We start from the raw sequence: 19,715 nt of genomic DNA on the forward strand, positions 1-19,715 counted from the left end.
AACTTCCTCTGAACTCACAGTACGTATTGAGAAAGACAGGAGAAATTCTCCAAACCAACAAGTTGTACTTCAAAAGTATGAGTAAGTTAGTTTATCACATATTTACAAACCCAAACCCAGACATGCAACAATTCTAGATGAGCCAGTTTGGGAGATTTGGAATTTAAAAAATGAGAACATAAGGAAAACAAAAGATCTCTCCCCTGAGGGTTAGGAGCAGTAAAGTGGATATTACAAAACATGGAAATATACACTCACTTAACCTGTTGAGATATTCTGTCTTAACACTTTCTTTTTACACTGAGAGAAACAATAAAGCACATGTTCACATTTTCCTTGGAAACAGTAGATTGGCAAAAACCTTCTAATGAATTTCAACTCCATCCACTGAGAAAGCCTGCTAGGAGCTGAACTTTGAGTTTCTTGGATTCTGATTGGATGAAAAAGACTGGGTTTATAATTGTTGTTGGATTGCAGAGGTTGAATGAAACCAAATCCATTTACTCAAATACTGAGTAGCCTACTTAAGCACAACCACATTAGCGTGAGCTTTCCCTTTTTTTAAAGATTGGAACGAGTTCTCCTGTTCGGTGTGCAGGGGACACCTTTGCAGAGCGCACACACTTCCTGATGGAGCTACTCCTGCGAAGAAGAAAAATACACTCCTAGCGAGCCAGCTAGACGAGTTGTGAAAAAGTTATGTCTGGCTGTCAAGTGCATAGGGAAGAAGTGTTTTTAAAAGGACGTTATTCCTCGGTTTTCGGTACAATAATAGCAGAAAGTCTCCCCATGTCCAGAGAGCCGGCGGCTGCACCGGGGACAAGTCAACTGCGAAGGGTTGTTGAAGCTAATAATAAGTCCCAGTAGCTAGCGTTAGCAGGCGGGCCGGCCAGCTAATACACTGTAGGCCTGGATAAGCTTGTTTTAACTTAATATGGTGGTGTATTTATGTGGAATTATGGCCAGCACTGGTCTATGGTGATGTTATAAGCCTGTATTACGTATGCCAAGAGCTAATGTCGGTGACGGCTACTGTTTGCTCTGCTAGTTAAGATCCGCGGTTAGCCAGCTGGTCACTAACTTAGCTGAAAGCACAGTAAAGTGTATATAGCTAGCTAACGTTATTTATTTGTTGCTTAGCCATGTCCCTGGCTATTAACCGGTTTATCATACAACTGTGCCATTGTGAAATATGTCTTTAAACAAGTCTGTGCCTCCCTTGTGCTGAATTTAACTGAATAACCTCAGGCGTTAACATTTGGTGTTGTTTTCATCTGAAATGTGCTCTCTTTCAGTAAGTGACTAGCTGACGTTAGCAAGTAATGTCTCTTACGTTACCATCCGCCGATGTAAATGAAACACCTCCGGGATATCCGTTTGAAGAAATCAACTATGAGGATATTGAAGTTGAGGAGGTAAGTCCCTGACACTGACACCACGTCCAGGAGACCAGGTGGGCACCATGTACAGTCCATGGTGCAGACCATAGACTGTACACGGTGCAGACCATAGACTGTACACGGTGCAGACCATAGACTGTACAAGGTGCAGACCATAGACTGTACACGGTGCAGACCATAGACTGTACACGGTGCAGACCATGGACTGTACACAGTGCACACCATGGACTGTACAAGGTGCAGACCATAGACTGTACAAGGTGCAGACCATAGACTGTACACGGTGCAGACCATAGACTGTACAAGGTGCAGACCATGGACTGTACAAGGTGCAGACCATAGACTGTACAAGGTGCAGACCATAGACTGTACACGGTGCAGACCATAGACTGTACACGGTGCAGACCATAGACTGTACAAGGTGCAGACCATAGACTGTACACGGTGCAGACCATAGACTGTACATAGTGCACACCATGGACTGTACAAGGTGCAGACCATAGTCTGTATATGGTGCAGACCATAGACTGTACAAGGTGCAGACCATGGACTGTACAAGGTGCAGACCATAGACTCTATATGGTGCAGACCATAGACTGTATATGGTGCAGACCATAGGCTGTATATGGTGCAGACTATGGACAGTACAAGGTGCACACCATGGACTATACATGTTGCAGACCATGGACTGTACAAGGTCCACACCATGGACTGTACAAGGTGCACACCATGGACTGGATATGGTCCACACCATGGACTGTATATGGTGCAGATGTGTGTTTACCGAGGATTCACTTTCTTGTTAACTGTCCATTTTCAGGTTGTGGGGAGAGGAGCTTTTGGGGTTGTTTGCAAAGCCAAATGGAAAGGCAAAGATGTTGCAATCAAGACCATTGAGAGTGAATCAGAGAGGAAAGCCTTTAGTGTTGAGGTATTGTGGTGATTTTCCTTAAAGGAGTTTGTCTCACTGCTGCAACATGTTTAGTTGACACACACTATCAAGATCTAGCTAATGTCACAGTTTATTTTGTTTTTTCGTTTTTATATCGGTGTCATCATTAGTACTGGGTGATACAGTGTACTTCTCAAGTATTGAATAGCATGTACGGTATGTAGATGAAATGGTGTGTAACATTTCCTCTATGTCTTTAGCTCCGGCAGCTTTCACGTGTGAATCACCCCAACATTGTGAAGTTGTACGGCTCTTGCAAAAATCCAGTAAGTTAACTAGAATGTTATAACATGTTATTCTCTCTTAACTACAGTAATGGTGTGTTTTAATACAGCCCTGAATGTTTGTATTGTCAGTCTGGTAGACTTTCTGATGATTTTCTATCCCACTCAGGTCTGTCTTGTGATGGAATACGCTGAAGGCGGGTCATTGTACAATGGTTAGTCTCCATGTGGGCTTTCATTCTACCTTGCTAGTAGTAAAGTGAACGCAGCCTTGCACGGATGTGAGAAGCAGCCCACTTCAGTTGACCCTTCCACTGTTTGCATGTTCAGTCATTTGTCCACTTCCTAAATAAAATAGACTTTGCACCGTGACATGGAGTATCCAATATCCAAATGGATCTGGGAAACGGTGAGGTGTAACAAACAATCTGCAGTAATACTATATGTCTTATTAAACAGACATATATGCCAGCGTTTCAGCAAAATTCTGCATCATAGAACTACTGAATATATACATTATAACACTGTTACTTTATGTTTAATATGTAGGGCATACACTGGTGAAAGAAAGGTCTGACCAAACTAGGGACAAAAACATCAAATTTTGTAACTCTCAGTTCATTGAATATAGTTGACACTTTACTGTTTCCAGTTAAATTTTATTGCAATTTGGGTCTTGTTTTTATAATATATATAGTTTTAACCATCATTACTCTCAGTAATAATCAGATTGCATTTTTAAAGTCAATTGTTTAGATCTGTGAATGTGGCAACATCTGTTAAAAGAAGTCCAGTGGTGTCAATAAAAATGGGCAGTCGACAATCACCAAGGTACAAAACAAGCTCCAGGTTAGTTCAACCTTTTTTTTAAATGAAATGAGTACCCAAATTGTTTGTAGGAAACGTCTAGCACAGTCAACAAACAGATGCACTTCATGAACTTCGACCTGCTGTACAGTAGTTGCGAGCACAGCTGTTTCCTGTACACTGAGGGATCTAGGGAATAAAGAGATTTCTGTATAGTCTGGATAAACTGTTGGTCTGTTTACAACCTGCCTGATCATCTGACGTCTCCTACTCGCGACGTTAATGTAGCGAGGTTGCTGTGTTTCCAGATCTCTTGGGTGAGCACAATGGGATTGACGTGATGGACAAAACTACGTAAAATAGGGACAAATTCTCAGATTTTCCTTTTGAAATAAACTTGTTGAAGACGCTAAGGCGTCCGTGTGTGTGTGTGTGTGTGTGTGTGAGTGACCGTGTGTGTGACCTTGTGTGTGTAAGCCTGCGTATAAGAGGGTCTTGAAGCACACTTTTTGTTTAGTTCCTCAGTAGGTTTATTGTCTGTGGTTGTGACTGTGCTCTCTTGTCCACAGTGCTGCATGGTGCTGAACCCCTCCCCTTTTACACTGCTTCCCATGCCATGAGCTGGTGTTTTCAGTGTTCCCAGGGCGTGGCCTATCTCCATGGCATGAAACCAAAGGCTCTGATTCACAGGGACCTGAAGCCACCCAAGTATGCACCCCCTCACCTCACTCTCTTCTTGTCTCCTGTTTCACTGTGCCAACAAAATGTCTGTTTCCTTTTTGAATTTTTTGTTGTTGTTCAACAAATTGCACACAAACATTGCAAGACCCTCAAAAATTAGTTTTTTCTCGTGTTATTGAAGATCTTTTTTGTCCTGTCAGGTGTACTGAACTTCTCTTTTTTTAAATTTAATTTACGTTTTTATGTGTTTCCATGCTTATTGTAAACCGGAGCAACCATTCTTTCCTTGTATTAGTATGATACCTGTTTAGTAAGAGCACTTCCTGTCTCATTGGGGTATGTGTGCAAATTCATAGTTTCAAACATACATAACTACTATTAACTTGTTCCAACAACATGTAAAACCATTAAAGGCGGGAAACGGGGGTCCGGTTGATCAGCCATGAATGTATTACACTTTAAATGCCTCAAGACACTAAACTTGATGCTATGTAGATGTCTACAAATAGCGTTTTTCCAAGAAAACGTGTCTGAGAAACCACACAATTTTGGCATAGTGGCTTTTGATAAACTCCCTTTTCCATTACCCTATGTTTCATATTGACAAATACATTTTTAAGCTGATGCAAACTGACATTGGCACATTTCAAGGAACGCAAACCCCTCATTCTTTTCAGTGAGATCACTGCGGTGCACAGTGGGGATTCAGACACTGAGCTTGTGCAAAAACAAACAAAGTTGAAGCTAAAAGTGCTCTACTATGACGAGTAAGCATAGTTGTTCCAGCTTTTGTAGTGAAATCCTTCCCCACAGTGTTCTGAATGCTGTACAGTGTTCTGACATCTGATGGATGGATCTGGAACTCCTACTGGATTCTGTAGATTGTATCCCATTTTATCAAAAGTATTTATAGCAACATGTGACAACCAACGCAGCCCTTTCTCTTTCGGTAAGGCTGTGCTGTGTTATCCGTTTGAACACCCACTGGCGTGGTGTTACTGAAGGTGTAGATCCCAGAGGTGTTTCTACTCTGGGAGAAAGAAGTCTGCTGGCCTCTTTGGGAGTTTCCAGCTGGTCTAGAAAACTGTTGTGGACCTTCTAGGAATAACAAGGTCATGGATTCTGACAAGTTGTCACCTTTAGGATGTTTACCAGGAATTTCTTTCTGTGATCTTTCTAATGTCTAGACCAGAGTTACTTACTAGCCTTAACTTGACATTGTGTCTAACGCTTATGTTTTGTTTGTACACAGATGACACGATCGACACAATCACTATAGCTACAATATGATGTAGATTTAGAATATATTTTATCCGAGTGCTTCTTAACTTGAGGGTAAATGCTGGGATTCTTTAAAAAAAGTCTTGAATCAACAACTTAGCAAACCATTGTACATTGTACCTGTAGCTAAAGGTGTAGGTTCATTTAAATATGGGGGACACACGTATGAAACGGGGGTCTCGGGGTCCTTCCCCAGAAAACACTTAATGTCCTGCTTTCCAGTGAATTTGTATGCTCCGCTGGGGGTGGCAGTAGCTCAGACTGTAAGGAGTTGGGTTGGGAACCAGAGGGTCGCTGGTTCGAGATCGGACCAAAGTACAGATTGTGGGCTGGTAACTAGAGTGATGCAAGTTCACCTCCTGGGCACTGCTTGAGCAAGGCATTGAAACTCGCTCAGGAGTCGCGGCCAACTCACTCCGACCTCTCTCCACTAGTGCATAAAAAATAACCTCAGAATGTGTTCAAGAGGGGGTTATAAAAGAGTATACATTATTAAATTAAATTCTTCTTCTTCTAAATTAAATCATTATTCTTGGAAAGGTTTTCAGTTCTGCCTTTCTGCAGCTTTCAGTGTAATGCTAAAACAATTTTTTTGAGCAAGTTTAACAGTGAACTGAACCAAAAGGCGCCAATAAAAAAGGAATGGTAAATGCATTTTAAAATGGAGTTATCTACTTACAATCTCCTTTTTTAACCTCCTCAAAAGATCCCTGACCATCTGGATGTTCACAATAAATGATGTCTGATTGGCCAAAGAGTTAACAGCATGGTGTGTATCAGACATCGCCAATAGACACAATGTTATTTAATACGTTGTTACAACATTACAACTGTGTAATCACACAATGTGTTTATCGAGCAAGTTGTGCGATATCTTGTGCAGTTCTAATTCCTTCCTTCCGCAGCAAGCAAAGCCTTGGTATCACTTCTTCTTCTTTCTATTTTCATTGCAGCCATTGCTTTTGAAGTTGCATAAAGCCCCCTACTTCACCAGAGACATAGTTGCGTCTAATTTCTTTAAAATTAGGTCCCCATTTGTTTTTACTTAAACAAGTCAAACAGTGTGTACTTTTTTTATTGATTATTTTCAGGTCAAAGCATTGATCGTTTTTTTTTTTTATTTTTGCTTTCTGTCTTTCAGTCTGCTTCTAGTGGCAGGCGGCACTGTGCTGAAGATATGTGACTTTGGAACAGCATGCGACATTCAGACCCACATGACCAACAACAAAGGAAGTGCAGCATGGATGGCCCCAGAGGTATTTGAAGGCAAGTACGAGTGGCATTCCAAGTAGCTGAGGAGCTTTGGGACCCTACCCTGTCAGTTGTTTTTTTTTAACTAAAAAGTATTCAAATGAATGCAGTTACTGTTTGACTTTACCGAATCACCACAATCAAATGAACCATCTCATCCATCTGCAAGGGCTCTTTCTGGCCCCCACCTTTGTTCTGTCAGCTTAGCGCTCCCAGCATGGAGGTATTCAGTCTTGATTCCTCATCAGCAGCCTTACTCTACTGCTTTATTGATGGTAGTCTCCCAAGCATAGTGAGAAGATGAATGGGGTGATGCCGGTGGCTTTATTTCCCTTGGGAGGCGAAGGTGTAGAATTTGTGTTCTTATTCGGCGAGGAGCCTAATGTATTTCTACATGATGAGACGTGTTCTTGGCAAGGCGGTCAGGAGGAAAGATGAATTAAGCTCTAGTTGTTATCTTGTTTTTGGAGGCAAGTTACACGACTCGAGTGCAATTAAACACCTCACTTTGCCCTCTCTGTGAACTCTTTACAACTCATTAGCATCAGTGTGAGCAGCGAAGCAACTTTAGAGTAGGTGTATGATGTGCACTTTAGTTTTGTAATAATAGGCCCGGTTATTAAGCAACACAGGAGCTGTTCCTTGGTAAAAAATTGCTCCCTTATTTTCATCCTCCTTTCCCCTGTAAGCAGAGCTATGCTCTCCCAGGCACATCCTTGCTCTCATCTCGAATGCGCCACAGAGAATTACCTTATCAGGCAGTCGGCAATGTCAAGCGAAGCCTATTTTCCTCGTTTGAAAGGGGCCTAAGTGTTGCTGTGTGTTCTTCTATACTTGCAGGCAGCAATTACAGCGAGAAGTGTGATGTGTTTAGCTGGGGGATCATTCTCTGGGAGGTGATCACTCGCAGGAAGCCCTTTGATGAAATTGGAGGACCAGCTTTTCGCATCATGTGGGCTGTGCACAACGGTGAGTCTCTCTCTCTCTCTCTCTCTCTCTGTGTGTGTGTGTGTGTTTGTGTGTCTGTGTGTGTCTGTGTGTCTGTGTAACTGTGTGTGTGTCATTTTCACCTGTGCAGCCTGGATGGATGGAGGGGAATACTAATGGGACACTAATAATACCTTGGGACAAGTTTAATATTTGTTACCACTGACTCTGTCTACCTGAGTCATTATGGTTCGAGCAGCAGGAGACAGGGGATTTAGCATACATTTGCTAAATTTCTCTGCTTGTCCGATGTGATGCCACATATGATTTGTCTGTTTGACTGTTTGTGAATTACTTTAATACTCCTATTTTTCTTTTTTTTACACATTCAGGCACAAGGCCTCCTTTAATCAAAAATTTGCCGAAGCCCATAGAGAGTCTGATGACTCGCTGCTGGTCTAAAGACCCTTCTCAGCGGCCCTCTATGGAGGAGATAGTGAAGATTATGACTCATCTAATGAAGGTAATTTGTCCTTGCACACGGCTTACCCTCTCTTTAAAGCTTTCATTAAACTGGAGTGAAGGAATCAATACACCTGGTCATATAGTTCATTCCCAGAGAGCAGATTGTAACACCATTAGGTAATGGTTTAAGTCTACATACAGTAAACACCATAACGCCTTACACAGAGAAGTGTTTGTTGTTCATTGATAGAAATGTGGACAGAGTGGTGGAAACACCTGCTATTATAAGGCAATGCTATTTAACAGCACAATAAACTACATTCTTCAAATTGACAATACATTTGAATGAACACATCTTAGTTTTAACAAAAACTGAACGTTACACCCTTCATGAAGGGAGGAATAGATGGCAAGACTGTTTGGTAAGGGTGTCTGCTGAACCTGGGGCGTATCATCGTGGAAATGCCGCCCGGCTCCACATGGCAGAGAGAGAGACCAAACTAATGAAGGAAAGGGGTGTCTTGTACAGCACTTATGTTTTAGCTAATTTCAATAATTTTAATAACTTCAACATGTCACTTAGACGATGGCTTTGTTGACAGTGAACAGATCAGATCAGCAAATGGGTTTAATAGTGGTTTAGTTTTTAAATGTAAGCTAAAATCAAACCAAACTGAAACCAACCTTTTCAAGCCATCTCAGCCAATTATTTATTTGCAGTCAGTCTGCCGGACGTTATTATTAGTTATAATATTGTAATAAGCCTAACTTTTTCCTACACACTGAGCTTGGGTAGAAAGATGTGGTTATTATTGGTATTTAAAACAAAAAATTAAAGTCTTCCTTTTTTTTTTTTTTGCCAGTACTTCCAAGATTCTGATGAACCTCTGCAATATCCATACCAGTATTCAGATGAGGGACAGAGCAACTCTGCAACTAGCACAGGTACAAGAGTCATCCTCAAACCTTTGGGACGCACAAGTAAAGGAAGGTCAAGTTAAAACAGCACACATCATAGTGTGATCTTAGTGCATGGACGTGCATGGATGTCCAAGATACAATAGCAAAAAGTGCAGTCAGTAGTTATCAACACAGAAGAATGCATAAAATTTCAAATTAAGTTTAGTTTTCTTTACTGGTGCTAACCTCTGTCTGGAAAACAAATAAGTATTACATGGAAACATCTCCGGATGCATATTTATTGCTCCTCAGCATCCAACCTGAAACAATCATTTAGGTCCTCAGTTAGCTTTACTCTCGTAATTTAAAAATGTTCACAAGGAGTTCACAATGATATGGAAGCACTTGTAGACAGCGTTGCCTTTTTGCTATATAGGGGTTGACATATTTTCACAGATGAGTGTGTACGTCAATAATGACTCATTAAATGATTTTATGACCCAAGGGGCGGTAATCACACTACAGACAAGTTTTTGAATTATTTTGAGTTTTTTAAATGTTTTCAGCGTTACAAGCCATCAAATACTAGTAGAAAATGCAAACCTTAGATGAAAGGCAGTTGAGAAAGTATGAAAACTGTAAAAACCTGTCTCCTACCCTGTGTGGAATAACAGGTTCATATGTGGACAACACTGGCACCGGCACAAGCAACAAAAGCGACACAAACATGGAGCACAGTGATTCTCAAGGGAGCAACGACACTATAAAGATTACGCCTCAGTTTGCTCCTTACTTCAAGCCAAAGGTAAACCAACTCTTCATTTGGCTTCTTCATTTTGAACAGAGCCACTGGCATTTTATCTGTAATAGAGAAAACAAGCTTCTGTAGTGAAGGTTATCTGTTGTTCTCTCAGGCAGACCCATTGAGGACTCTGCCTCTGTCCAGGGGGGGCAGTGTTGAGAGCCTGCCTGCACGAACTCAGTGCCTGGTGTCATCTGACAGCAAACGAATGAGTACTGACCTGTCCGAGCTGGAGCCAAAGATGCAATTTACACCTGCAGGTAATGCCAGACATTATAGAGCACACAACAACATGTACAAGCAGGAATCATGCTCTTATGAGATTTAGAATTTTCTATTAAATAAGAAAAGTAGCACAAGAAAGCCAAGGCATACGGGGGAAGGGCTTCTGCACACTGCCTGTGTGGCATTTCTGTTTTTTTGTTTTGGCTCCCGTGTTAACAGATTTGGGCCGAAAACGCGGGAATTCTAGAAGTAGATCCAATGCCTATTTTTCACGTGACACGCAAGCATTTCCAGAAAAAATAGAATATGAAAATGGACATTTTTACACTAATACATTAAATCATTCATTTTTGGGGATTCTGATGAAACACTAACATGGATTTTATTATCTCAGGAAAGGGAATTTAATTTTTTTTTTGTGCAAACATAAAGTTGAAGAACATGGCCTTATTTAATTTTATCAATGGGAAACATACAGTACAGTACATGTACAGGCCAAAAGTTTGGAAACACCTTCTCATTCAATGTGTTTCCTTTGTTTTCATGACTATTTACATTGTAGATTATCACTGAAGGCATCAAAACTATGAATGAACCCATATGGACTTTTGTACTTAACAAAAAAGTGTGAAATAACTGAAGTCTTATATTAGTCTTATAGTCTTACATTCTAGTTTCTAGTTTTTTTAAGTACATAGTTCCGTATATGTTCATTCATAGTTTTGATGCCTTCAGTGATAATCTACAATGTAAATAGTCATGAAAATAAAGGAAACTCATTGAATGAGAAGGTGTGTCCAAACTTTTGGCCTGTACTGTATACAAGGCTAGCAGCATCAGTGCTGCATTAGACACCTTTCTGGTGTGCAAAGACAGAAAACGCCACGCAGCCGCCACGCAACTGACACGCAACAGAAACGCCACGCTCACGCCACGCAGGCAGTGTGCAGGAGCCCTTATTGTCGAGACATGAGGCCTCTCCAAGACCACACGAAGCTCTTCCCCTGACACTCCTGTCAGGTTGTTTTTCCTGTGCCTTTGTCACTTTGAGGTGAAGATTGATTCCTTTTATTAACAAATCCACATATGACACGTCAGACCCAGCTGTTGAATATCTGCCTCCATTAAAGGCTCTGACAGAAAGCAGCAGTCTTACCTCAGGAACTGCTTGCTGAAAGATTTAAGTTGAGAGTTAAGTTTTCAGACTTCAATTTACATTTAATGAACAGAGTTACTGTGATTCCAGCATCAACAGCCTCTGCCCTTAGATTGCCTTGTTGTTATTCCAAATTGCAGTAGAGCTGAATGCCTGCTGTTATTTGTGGCTGCCAGCAGTCTACGCATACTGCTACACAGCATCTGGAATGCAAGGAGTGCATGCTGCCGTTGCATGTACAGTGTATGCTCTGCATGTGTGTGGCCCACATTCAGTCCCGCTGTGGGCCCCCAGTCTGTCTTAGTCTGCATGCTTGTTGTGTACGCAGCTGTATGTGTGTATGTGTGTGTTTTCGCAGCACGTCCCCCGTATAAACGAGGCCACCGTAAAACGGCATCATACGGCACCATTCTGGATGTCCCCAAGATCGTCGTCACAGGTATCACTGGACCACTGGGCTTCCCTGTGACCGGGTGGAGCTGGTTTGGCTCGGCTTAGCTGGTGTGGGTTGCTGTGCTGTGACATGGCCCTCTCTTGTGTGTACCTCCACGTGATACCAACAACACAATGTTTATTCATATCAAATTTGTTACATATTTTAAAGCAGTCGATTTAAAAAAAAAAAAAAAGGATATAAATGAGCTGATCCTGGAGTAACACACATCGGAGCCGCTTTATGTCTCTGTATTCTGTGATTTTTAGATGTCGGAAGCAGAAGATGAGTTAACATTCTCATTTGGTGTCACCTTTTAAGTTGCCTACACACGATAAGCGGCAAAACTACGAGGTCTGGCCCAAAGCGCAGTGCAGGAACATCCTGGAATTTGTTGGGCCTGGAAAGGTCAGCAGCAACGAGGTCAAAGTAAGAATAATATGAACTTTGAGGGCAGCTTATGCCTGCAATTCTGCTCTTTCAAGACGAACACAATAGAATGGAAGAGTTTTACCGCCTACCATGTTTAGGCGGCTTTACAGCCAAAATTGAGTTCTAATTAAAAGTTTCCTTATGAGTCTTTCTATCAGCTGTGTCAAAATCAACACATTTCTAGCTGACTTCAGGGAATCCAATCAGTGCATTGCATCAGCTGAGGTGACACTGATGAGATGAGATGTAACGCATGGCCCTGTCCTCTCTGCAAGCGTGCTGGTTTGGCTGAAGCAGTATTAGGTGGAGGATGGGTAAAGCTGTGCACTGTATTTGAGCTTGCCCTTGCCTTTCATGCATAGATGACTTAGAGAAAGCCTGGCTAATATTTTTCTCCCCCTCTTGCTCTCTTTACATCCCTTAACTTTGAGAAAGTCATTTTGATTAATTTCTTTCACACTGAGGGTCAGAGCTATTATTATAAGCAGAGATACGGATGAAAGGAATGGGGACAGCTCTGGATGTCAGAAAAGACTTCTATTTTGGAGCTATGTGAGACACATTGCATGTGGCTGATTTTATCCAGTGACTACGGAAGTCACCTAATGCATGTTGATAAAGGTAGGGCACTTATTAGTGCATGTGTACCCTCGACATCAGGTCTCTTCCCCTGCACATAAATCCTTGGTGGCCTTTGAGTAGGGGTGTAACACTATACAATCCTCCCAGTTTGGTATGAACCTCAGGTAGGGGGGGTCATGGTACAAAATACTTTCAATAGCTGGGAAAAAAACAGGAAACACAGGATTACAATTTTTTTTGAATTTAGTAATGCATTACAATAATTATGCATTACAAAATACACCATCAAACTCAAAAGTGCACAGGCCTCATTAACTCCTGACCAGCTGACATGTTGGAGATAAAGATTGAATTACTAATGCTTTATGTTTTAGTTGAGTTGCAGTGTAGTCAACAATCCTAATGAGCTCCATGCTCATTGTTGGGCTGAATCCCTTGAATTAAACTTAGCCATGTTTTGGTGTAGGTGTGTTAGGTTAGGTGTTAGGTGTTAGGTGTATTGTGGATAGGTTTGTTACATAGTGATGTGTTGTGTGTGTTTGCTGTGCACTGTCAGTGGGGCTGGGTGCTTTTAGCGCTGGTCACATTCTAGCCATGCCACAGCCCAAGGGGACAGGCCAGAACGTGGAGGGTTGATCAGGGCAGCTGTCCCTGTGTTGCTCCATGGCCCTGGATATCCCTCAAGCAAGCGCAGGCACCAATCTTCCACTGCCACTGTCTGCAGCTCTACTGGCTCTCATTCTTTCTCCTCTGTCCATCCCGTCCACAGCCACATGTGAGTCTCAGAGACGTCGATCTGTGCAGGATCTGCCAGGCATCGGCACGGAGTCCAGCCAGGTAAGACACAGCCTGACACAAGAACGGCAGGGGTCTGGGGACTTCCATTCATCGATGATTAGAGTCACAACTGAAATGTGTGACAACTGAAATCTATGGTTGTTTCTTTACACACCTTAGCCTTTTTGTCATTTTCAAAATGTTCTTTTGTGCACATTTTATGGTTACGATTCATCCTGAAGCTGGTTGGCTTGGTTCCAGGCTTATAAACTAATCTGCTGCAGCAGCTTATAAACAGTCAACATAAACATTGAACAGTTTAGATCAGTGATTGTCATCGTTGAGTGACATTTTTTTACATTAAATGCGCATCTGATTTCAAACTTCTCTTTAGTCACTTTTGCTCAGCATTTGTCATGTTCCTTCTGAGTTTCTTATTGATTTGCACAGAAATTCACTTTGCACATGTAAATATGTGTATTTATGTTAAAAAGAAGATGACGTAAGTGTGTTTTCAAAGTCTATTTCTGAACAATAAATTAGCTTGGTTTGAATTATATAAAAGTGGTTAAGACCAAGGAAATATAGGTCATAGGGTGAGACCAATTCATAACCCCCGGTTTAGATGCTTAATGTTGTGGTCTTTATTCTTCAGACTCCACTGCTAAGCGGATGTTCTCTGTCCTTAGGTTGTAAACCACAGTTAACAGCAGTTTGTTCACAATGTCTCGCAGTGATTCTGCCAGTTCAGCTGTCAATCAAACCCATATGCAATGATCTCAACATTTACGATTGCACTTGAAGGCAGCTTTGTTTCACAGGAGAGAGAGAAAGAAAAGAGACAAGCTAACCAAGTGCTTTGTTGCTGCAGGAACCAGTCAGTTGATACACAAACGTCCGGGCAGTTTAGTTCAAGTGGGATCTCCGTAACATGATCGGCCACCGCAGCGTGACCCGCGGTTGCGCTTCTCCAAAAGTTGAGTCGGTCTCAACTTTTCCCTGTGGGCCTACTGCATTTTTTTAGCGTTCCCCCTACTACAACCCCTGCCCCAGCCTGAACGCAACACCTCCATTCAACAAAAATGGAAAGAACTTTGTTTTTGCCGGACCGTCGGACAGCCAACGCAGGCTGTCAGAACACAGCCTTAGACTGCAAAGGAGCATTTTGATATTTTTTCCCATATTACCTCTCTAAAACAAGCAGTTCATTTGAAAAAGGAAGACAGGGCATTTCAGTTGGACCAGAACATTCTTAACATGAAAGCTAATGAACACCCATGATTTAAAGCTGGCTATGTTTTCTGTTTAGATTAATGATGCACAGATGGCCAGTTACAGACAGCGCTTTATCTTTACTTAATAAAAAGAAAAGTCGGCCTGTACCAGAACCCGCTCTCCTCCTTCCTCTCCTCCTGTGAAACATCATGGATGTTTAACGGATGGCCTCGTTCAAAAGCATTTGATGCATTCTTTGTCAAGAGAGAAATTCTTTTGGAGAAATGTGTGTGCGTGTTTTATATCATATCAGCAAAAGTGCTCCCTCCTCAAACACACACTGCTGCTTATCGACTCCTTGGTTTGGCTCCATTTCTTTGGTAGTAAAGCCACAGCTCTGTGCAGTCAAAAGTTCATTAGGAGTCCACTATAAAGACTTTGTGCAGAGAAGATACATTGTGCTGTGCTGCATATGGGATTCCCAGTGTGGGGACCGTGCCATCGATAATGGAGTTGTTTGTGTGAATGTGCTCCTTTGATCCCATGTAACCGTAGCATGCTGGAAACATGGATAACATTGGACCTTAATTTGGCAAAATGTAATTCATTCATAAAGAATGTTAAGGAAAATAACCGGTCAGGTGTACATTCCATGGTTGTTCAAACTTGCAGGCTACAAGTTAACATGTAATGTCCAAAGTCCTCCCTCTCCTCCTGTCACTGATTTGGATGTCCGGATTCACCCAAATATCAAACACATTTGAAATATAATTTGTGTGGTTCTCTGCAAACCAACACCAGTATCAGATACGTTATGGTTATTCCTCGTAACCCACACAGGCCAGCCAGTCACAGTCAAAAGATCTAAGAGACCATGGTTAGATTTATCCAATACATAGCAAACTGAAGGCAGTAACTGAGGAAATAAATGTTACAGAAACAAGAAATATAGATCAATTCAGTCACCTGCAGTACAGGGCAGTTTCAACAGCCAGATATGTAATGACAAGTGGCACTTTAACCTCAGAAGGCTTTTAGAAATTAGATATTGTCTATCTTAGTCAAACGGCTCAGCCCAACAACGTTACTATGCCAGCTGCTATGTCAGGTATTTTGCACCAATTCTTCAGTGATAATTACAAGCGGACAAAATCCCACCCGTAAATTTAGAATCTTCTTCCGTTAACTTCATTTGGCATATCCCTGCAAATGTGCATAATAGTGTGTGTGTGTGTGTGTGTGTGTGTGTGTGTGTGTGTGTGTGTGTGTGTGTGTGTGTGTGTGTGTGTGTGTGTGTGTGTGTGTGTGTGTGTGTGTGTGTGTGTGTGTGTGTGTGTGTGTGTGTGTGTGTGTGTGTGTGTGTGTGTGTGTGTGTCCGTCCTGTTGCAGGGCAGCAGGAACAGCAGCCGCTCCTCCAGTCCCAGTGTGAGGATGATGGCTCCTGATAAGACCAGCAGAGCTTACTTCTCCCCCGATGAAGCCACAGGTACTCACGCCAACTCTTTCACTTAAGCTACTTTACACAACACCATGCGTAATGAAATATCACAATAAGGGTGTGGGTGAAGGGTCATGAGAACACTCTGAGAGCGCAGACCTCCGCCAAACCATGTCCTATCTCACAGTGTTAATGCAATTGGATTTTTACCGGTTGTGGCCTCATTTTTCAGGTTATTCCGATGCCACATGAATGCAGCACAAACGCCCTATCTAGCAATGTAAACGAAAAATAATAATAATTATTATTATTAATAATTATTTGTGTATCCGCCCCGCAATTTCCCGCTCCAAAATTTAACCACTCCTTCAGCCTTCTTCCAAGTTTCATCAAAATCAGGCCGGAAGTGTTTCTGTAATCCTGCTGACTGACTGACTGACACATAAACAAACAAACCAGGGTTTCCTCCAGTGTATAACAGGCCTGGTGGCCCACGGGCCTAAGTCCCGCCCCTCCCACCACCACTGGGAATTATTTTGTAATGTATTTTTTCGAAGTTTTTTACAGTTAAAAAACCTTCCTGGGGGAAACCTTTCAAACGGAACTGAAAACATGACGACCTTGACGGAGTTGGAAGATTTCTGTAGACATGTGTTTCCCCTCTGTCTTCTCAGACACCAACGGATCAGACAACTCCATCCCCATGGCTTATCTGACCCTGGATCACCAGCTGCAGGTACACCAGCATTAAATCAGCTGTGACTAGGTTTTGGCGCAGCCTTTCAAAGATGAATTGAATGACTTCATTATGAAGGGATTATTCCTGAACACATGCTATCAACAAAGTGGAATGTGAATGGAAATACACACTCATCAGTGAGATGGTTGTAGCAATACATTGTGCAGTAACGTATTTTAAAGACAATTCACAGCAACATGTCTATTTCTAGCCTCTCGCTCCCTGTCCCAACTCCAAAGAGTCCATGGCCGTGTTTGAGCAGCACTGCAAGATGGCCCAGGAATACCTGAAGGTGCAAACAGAGATCGCCCTGCTGATCCAGAGAAAGTATGTCCAGCTGAACAAAGCATCCACTTGTCTTCTGTTCACATTATTTAGTGCTCAGAAAGGAATTGGTTTGGGATATTCAGTGTGTTCGTTTTGAATATGCTGTTTGACTGAAAGCATCCTGACATCTCATTGTTATAAAGCATGGAGAATGTAAATGTGTTTTTGAAGCATAGTTTCTTTACCCACATGCAGGGTAGAACATGTAAATGTAGAGTTGACCCTTTTGTCTCTGATCCTTCATTTGTTTTCAGAGAGAGAAAGAGAATAACTGACATTTATAACTGACAGCATTATGAACGGCTATCCCTACTCTGTTCACGGGAAACAAATTTTAACATGCCCCGTTCAAGTGAACAGAAACTGCGAACAGTAAAAAAATATTTTTCATACTATTATTGTGTTTCAACTTTGCAATGAATCCACGGATCACAGGCATTCTGAATCTTGAGTGTTGATCCTTACGGATCAACTATGGTCTGTAACACCACTATCCAACATTGAACATGTGTACGTTCAAAAGTAGTTTTAGTCGTGCAACAGAAAACTCAGATTGGACAGATAGTCTAGCTAGCTGTCTGGATTTACCCTGCAGAGATCTGAGGAGCAGTTAACCATAGTCCTCAGAAATCCACCGGGGTTTAGAACGCCAACACAGAGACAGAGGAAGGGGACGGACATCCGGCCCAAAAGATGGACATCCGTCGGAACTTCCGGCTGCACCGGAGCATCCAGGGAAGAGGGACGCGATATTGACTAATAAGATTATAATAATGTTTACTATATGTTTGCAGGAAGGAGCTGATTGCTGAACTGGACCAAGATGAGAAGGACCAGCAGAACACGTCCCGTCTGGTGCAGGAGCACAAGAAGCTGCTAGAGGAGAACAAGAGTCTGTCCACATACTACCAGAAGTGCAAAAAACAGCTGGAGCTGATCCGGGTCCAGCAACAGAAGAGACAGGGCACGTCGTGATGAGACAGAGACATGTGAACTGCGCCAGCCCCCCATCCTCAGCCCAGCACTAGAACACTACCCCCTTCTGATACTCTGCACACACACACACACACACACACACACACACACACACACACACGCTGTTTCCAGTCCAGCTTTGTACAGAGACCTGCATTCTTCTGTGTCCTGCATGTTGCATTGTAGACCCATACTTGTGTCCAGCAGGACACAAGTCCTCTGTACGTACATTTGCACATCGTGCAGACCAAACAGTCACTGCACCCGGTCTGGATCACACCTGAGCCTGCTGCTGTGCTCCGGCGTGGAGCTGTTCTCCTCTGGCAAGCCCAGGACTGTGGCTCGGGGGTGTCTAAACGTCTGCTGCCTGCTCGGTGTGTCCACTCCTCAGCCACTGTGCAAACCAAGAGAAAAAGTGTGAATCATATGCAGATTTTGGAGATCAAGGAGGATGTTTGAAACTTGTTATGCAAACCACACACCCTTAAATGACCGTATTTCTCTCTACCCTCTCCCTTTTCTAATTGTGAGCATGAGCCCTTCCAGAGAACACGGACTTCTTTGAGGTGTTTTCAGTTCAGAGAGAAAGGAACAGCGTGGGCTGTGGGTGAACACAGATGCAAACACACACCTAGCTTCCAGAGCAGATACAGAGAGTTGTGGGTGCCCTTTTTATTTTAACTTAAGTATTGTTTTGCGTGTAGGTGTTTTTGTCTTTTCTATTAAGTAGTTCACTTTTTATGATAGCTTTTGTGTCATTTTTTTCATTAGGACATATTTTATCTGGTCTGGGAATGCTCTTGCGGACAAAATAGAGGAGCCTGTAGCTCCCTTTACAGTATCTAGTTTGTTTTTAGTTCACATGTTGCCTTAGGACTTGCCTGCATTTTAAGATCTTGTTTTATGTGACATTTAGCGGGGGGGAAAAAGCTAAGAAAAAGAAGATATTTTTAATGTAATGGACAGTGAATGAAATTCTAGAGAAGGATCTATGTCAGTAGGCTGATAATGTAAATGTTTCCCACCAGCTTCACATACCAAACATGACATGTACTCTAAAAGAATGTGATTTCTTTCTCGTCTCGTATACCTAAAGTACTTTTGCACAATCACTTTTGTTTTGTTTTGTCATGTACAAGTTTTATTTCTCATTTAAGCAATTCAGATTTTAAAAGTGCGAGACTTGATGAGTCTATCTTTTAAATGTGTTACTGTACAGGAGTTAATATTCACCTTCCTCAAGAGTTTTCTGTTCACTAACAATTCTTTTACCACTCACACACCGCTGTTTATGAAGTGTTTCCTAAATTATTGGGAACTGAGTTACGTTACACGACAGTGAGTAAGGCATTATGAAATAAAGTGAACGGTGAACAGATTCTACGTTATCTGGCTGTATGTTTGTGTCAACAAGTTTGCGTAATCAGGAAGAACTGCATGTGATCCCAGTTAAAAGCCCTGGAAGAAGGCTAATAAGTGGATTTTGGGTTGAGTTAGTTTTTACAGCTTAGGGTTTGACCAAAACAAATTTTTACTGGAGCTTTCAACTGCATCTTTAGGTTTTCCTCTGGGAGGTGGAGTTTTCTCAGTTGTCATGGAGATCTCTCAGCAGGTCGGCACAGCCTGCTGGGAAACAAATCCACATTTAAAAAAAAAGCCAACAAACATTGTTTTGAGACTAAATGTAACATTATGGATTAATTTAGGCGTGTTGTCTCCAACACTA

At 42.1% G+C, this 19,715-nt stretch overlaps 1 protein-coding gene across 4 annotated transcripts; it reads left to right on the plus strand.

Annotated features, from left to right (window-relative positions):
* Positions 1-579: 579 nt before the first annotated feature.
* Positions 580-19,372, plus strand: map3k7 (mitogen-activated protein kinase kinase kinase 7). 4 transcript variants are annotated; one of them, XM_034899982.1, is made up of 18 exons: positions 580-837; positions 1,296-1,415; positions 2,221-2,331; positions 2,553-2,618; positions 2,746-2,791; positions 3,953-4,091; positions 6,487-6,611; positions 7,437-7,565; positions 7,916-8,046; positions 8,852-8,933; positions 9,563-9,693; positions 9,803-9,950; positions 11,430-11,510; positions 13,288-13,355; positions 15,900-15,996; positions 16,623-16,684; positions 16,899-17,014; positions 17,809-19,372. In XM_034899982.1, the coding sequence occupies exons 2-18, from the start codon at positions 1,323-1,325 to the stop codon at positions 17,987-17,989; spliced, it is 1,806 nt and encodes a 601-aa protein (XP_034755873.1). In that variant the 5' UTR covers positions 580-837; positions 1,296-1,322; the 3' UTR covers positions 17,990-19,372. The 4 variants fall into 4 exon arrangements, with proteins under 4 accessions (XP_034755873.1, XP_034755876.1, XP_034755875.1 ...); XM_034899984.1 differs by having other exon boundaries at positions 587-903; XM_034899985.1 differs by lacking the exon at positions 11,430-11,510.
* The last annotated feature ends 343 nt before the right edge of the window (positions 19,373-19,715 follow it).

The sequence above is a fragment of the Etheostoma cragini genome, chromosome 18, assembly GCF_013103735.1.
Source record: "Etheostoma cragini isolate CJK2018 chromosome 18, CSU_Ecrag_1.0, whole genome shotgun sequence".
Taxonomy (NCBI): Eukaryota; Metazoa; Chordata; class Actinopteri; order Perciformes; family Percidae; genus Etheostoma; species Etheostoma cragini.

Coding starts and splice junctions, on each gene's coding strand:
- map3k7 (XM_034899982.1), top strand. CDS start 1,323: ATGTCTCTTACGTTACCATCCGCCGATGTAAATGAAACACCTCCGGGA. Junction 2,792..3,952: donor AGGCGGGTCATTGTACAATG/GTTAGTCTCCAT, acceptor TCTTGTCCACAG/TGCTGCATGGTGCTGAACCC. Junction 16,685..16,898: donor CCCTGGATCACCAGCTGCAG/GTACACCAGCAT, acceptor GTCTATTTCTAG/CCTCTCGCTCCCTGTCCCAA.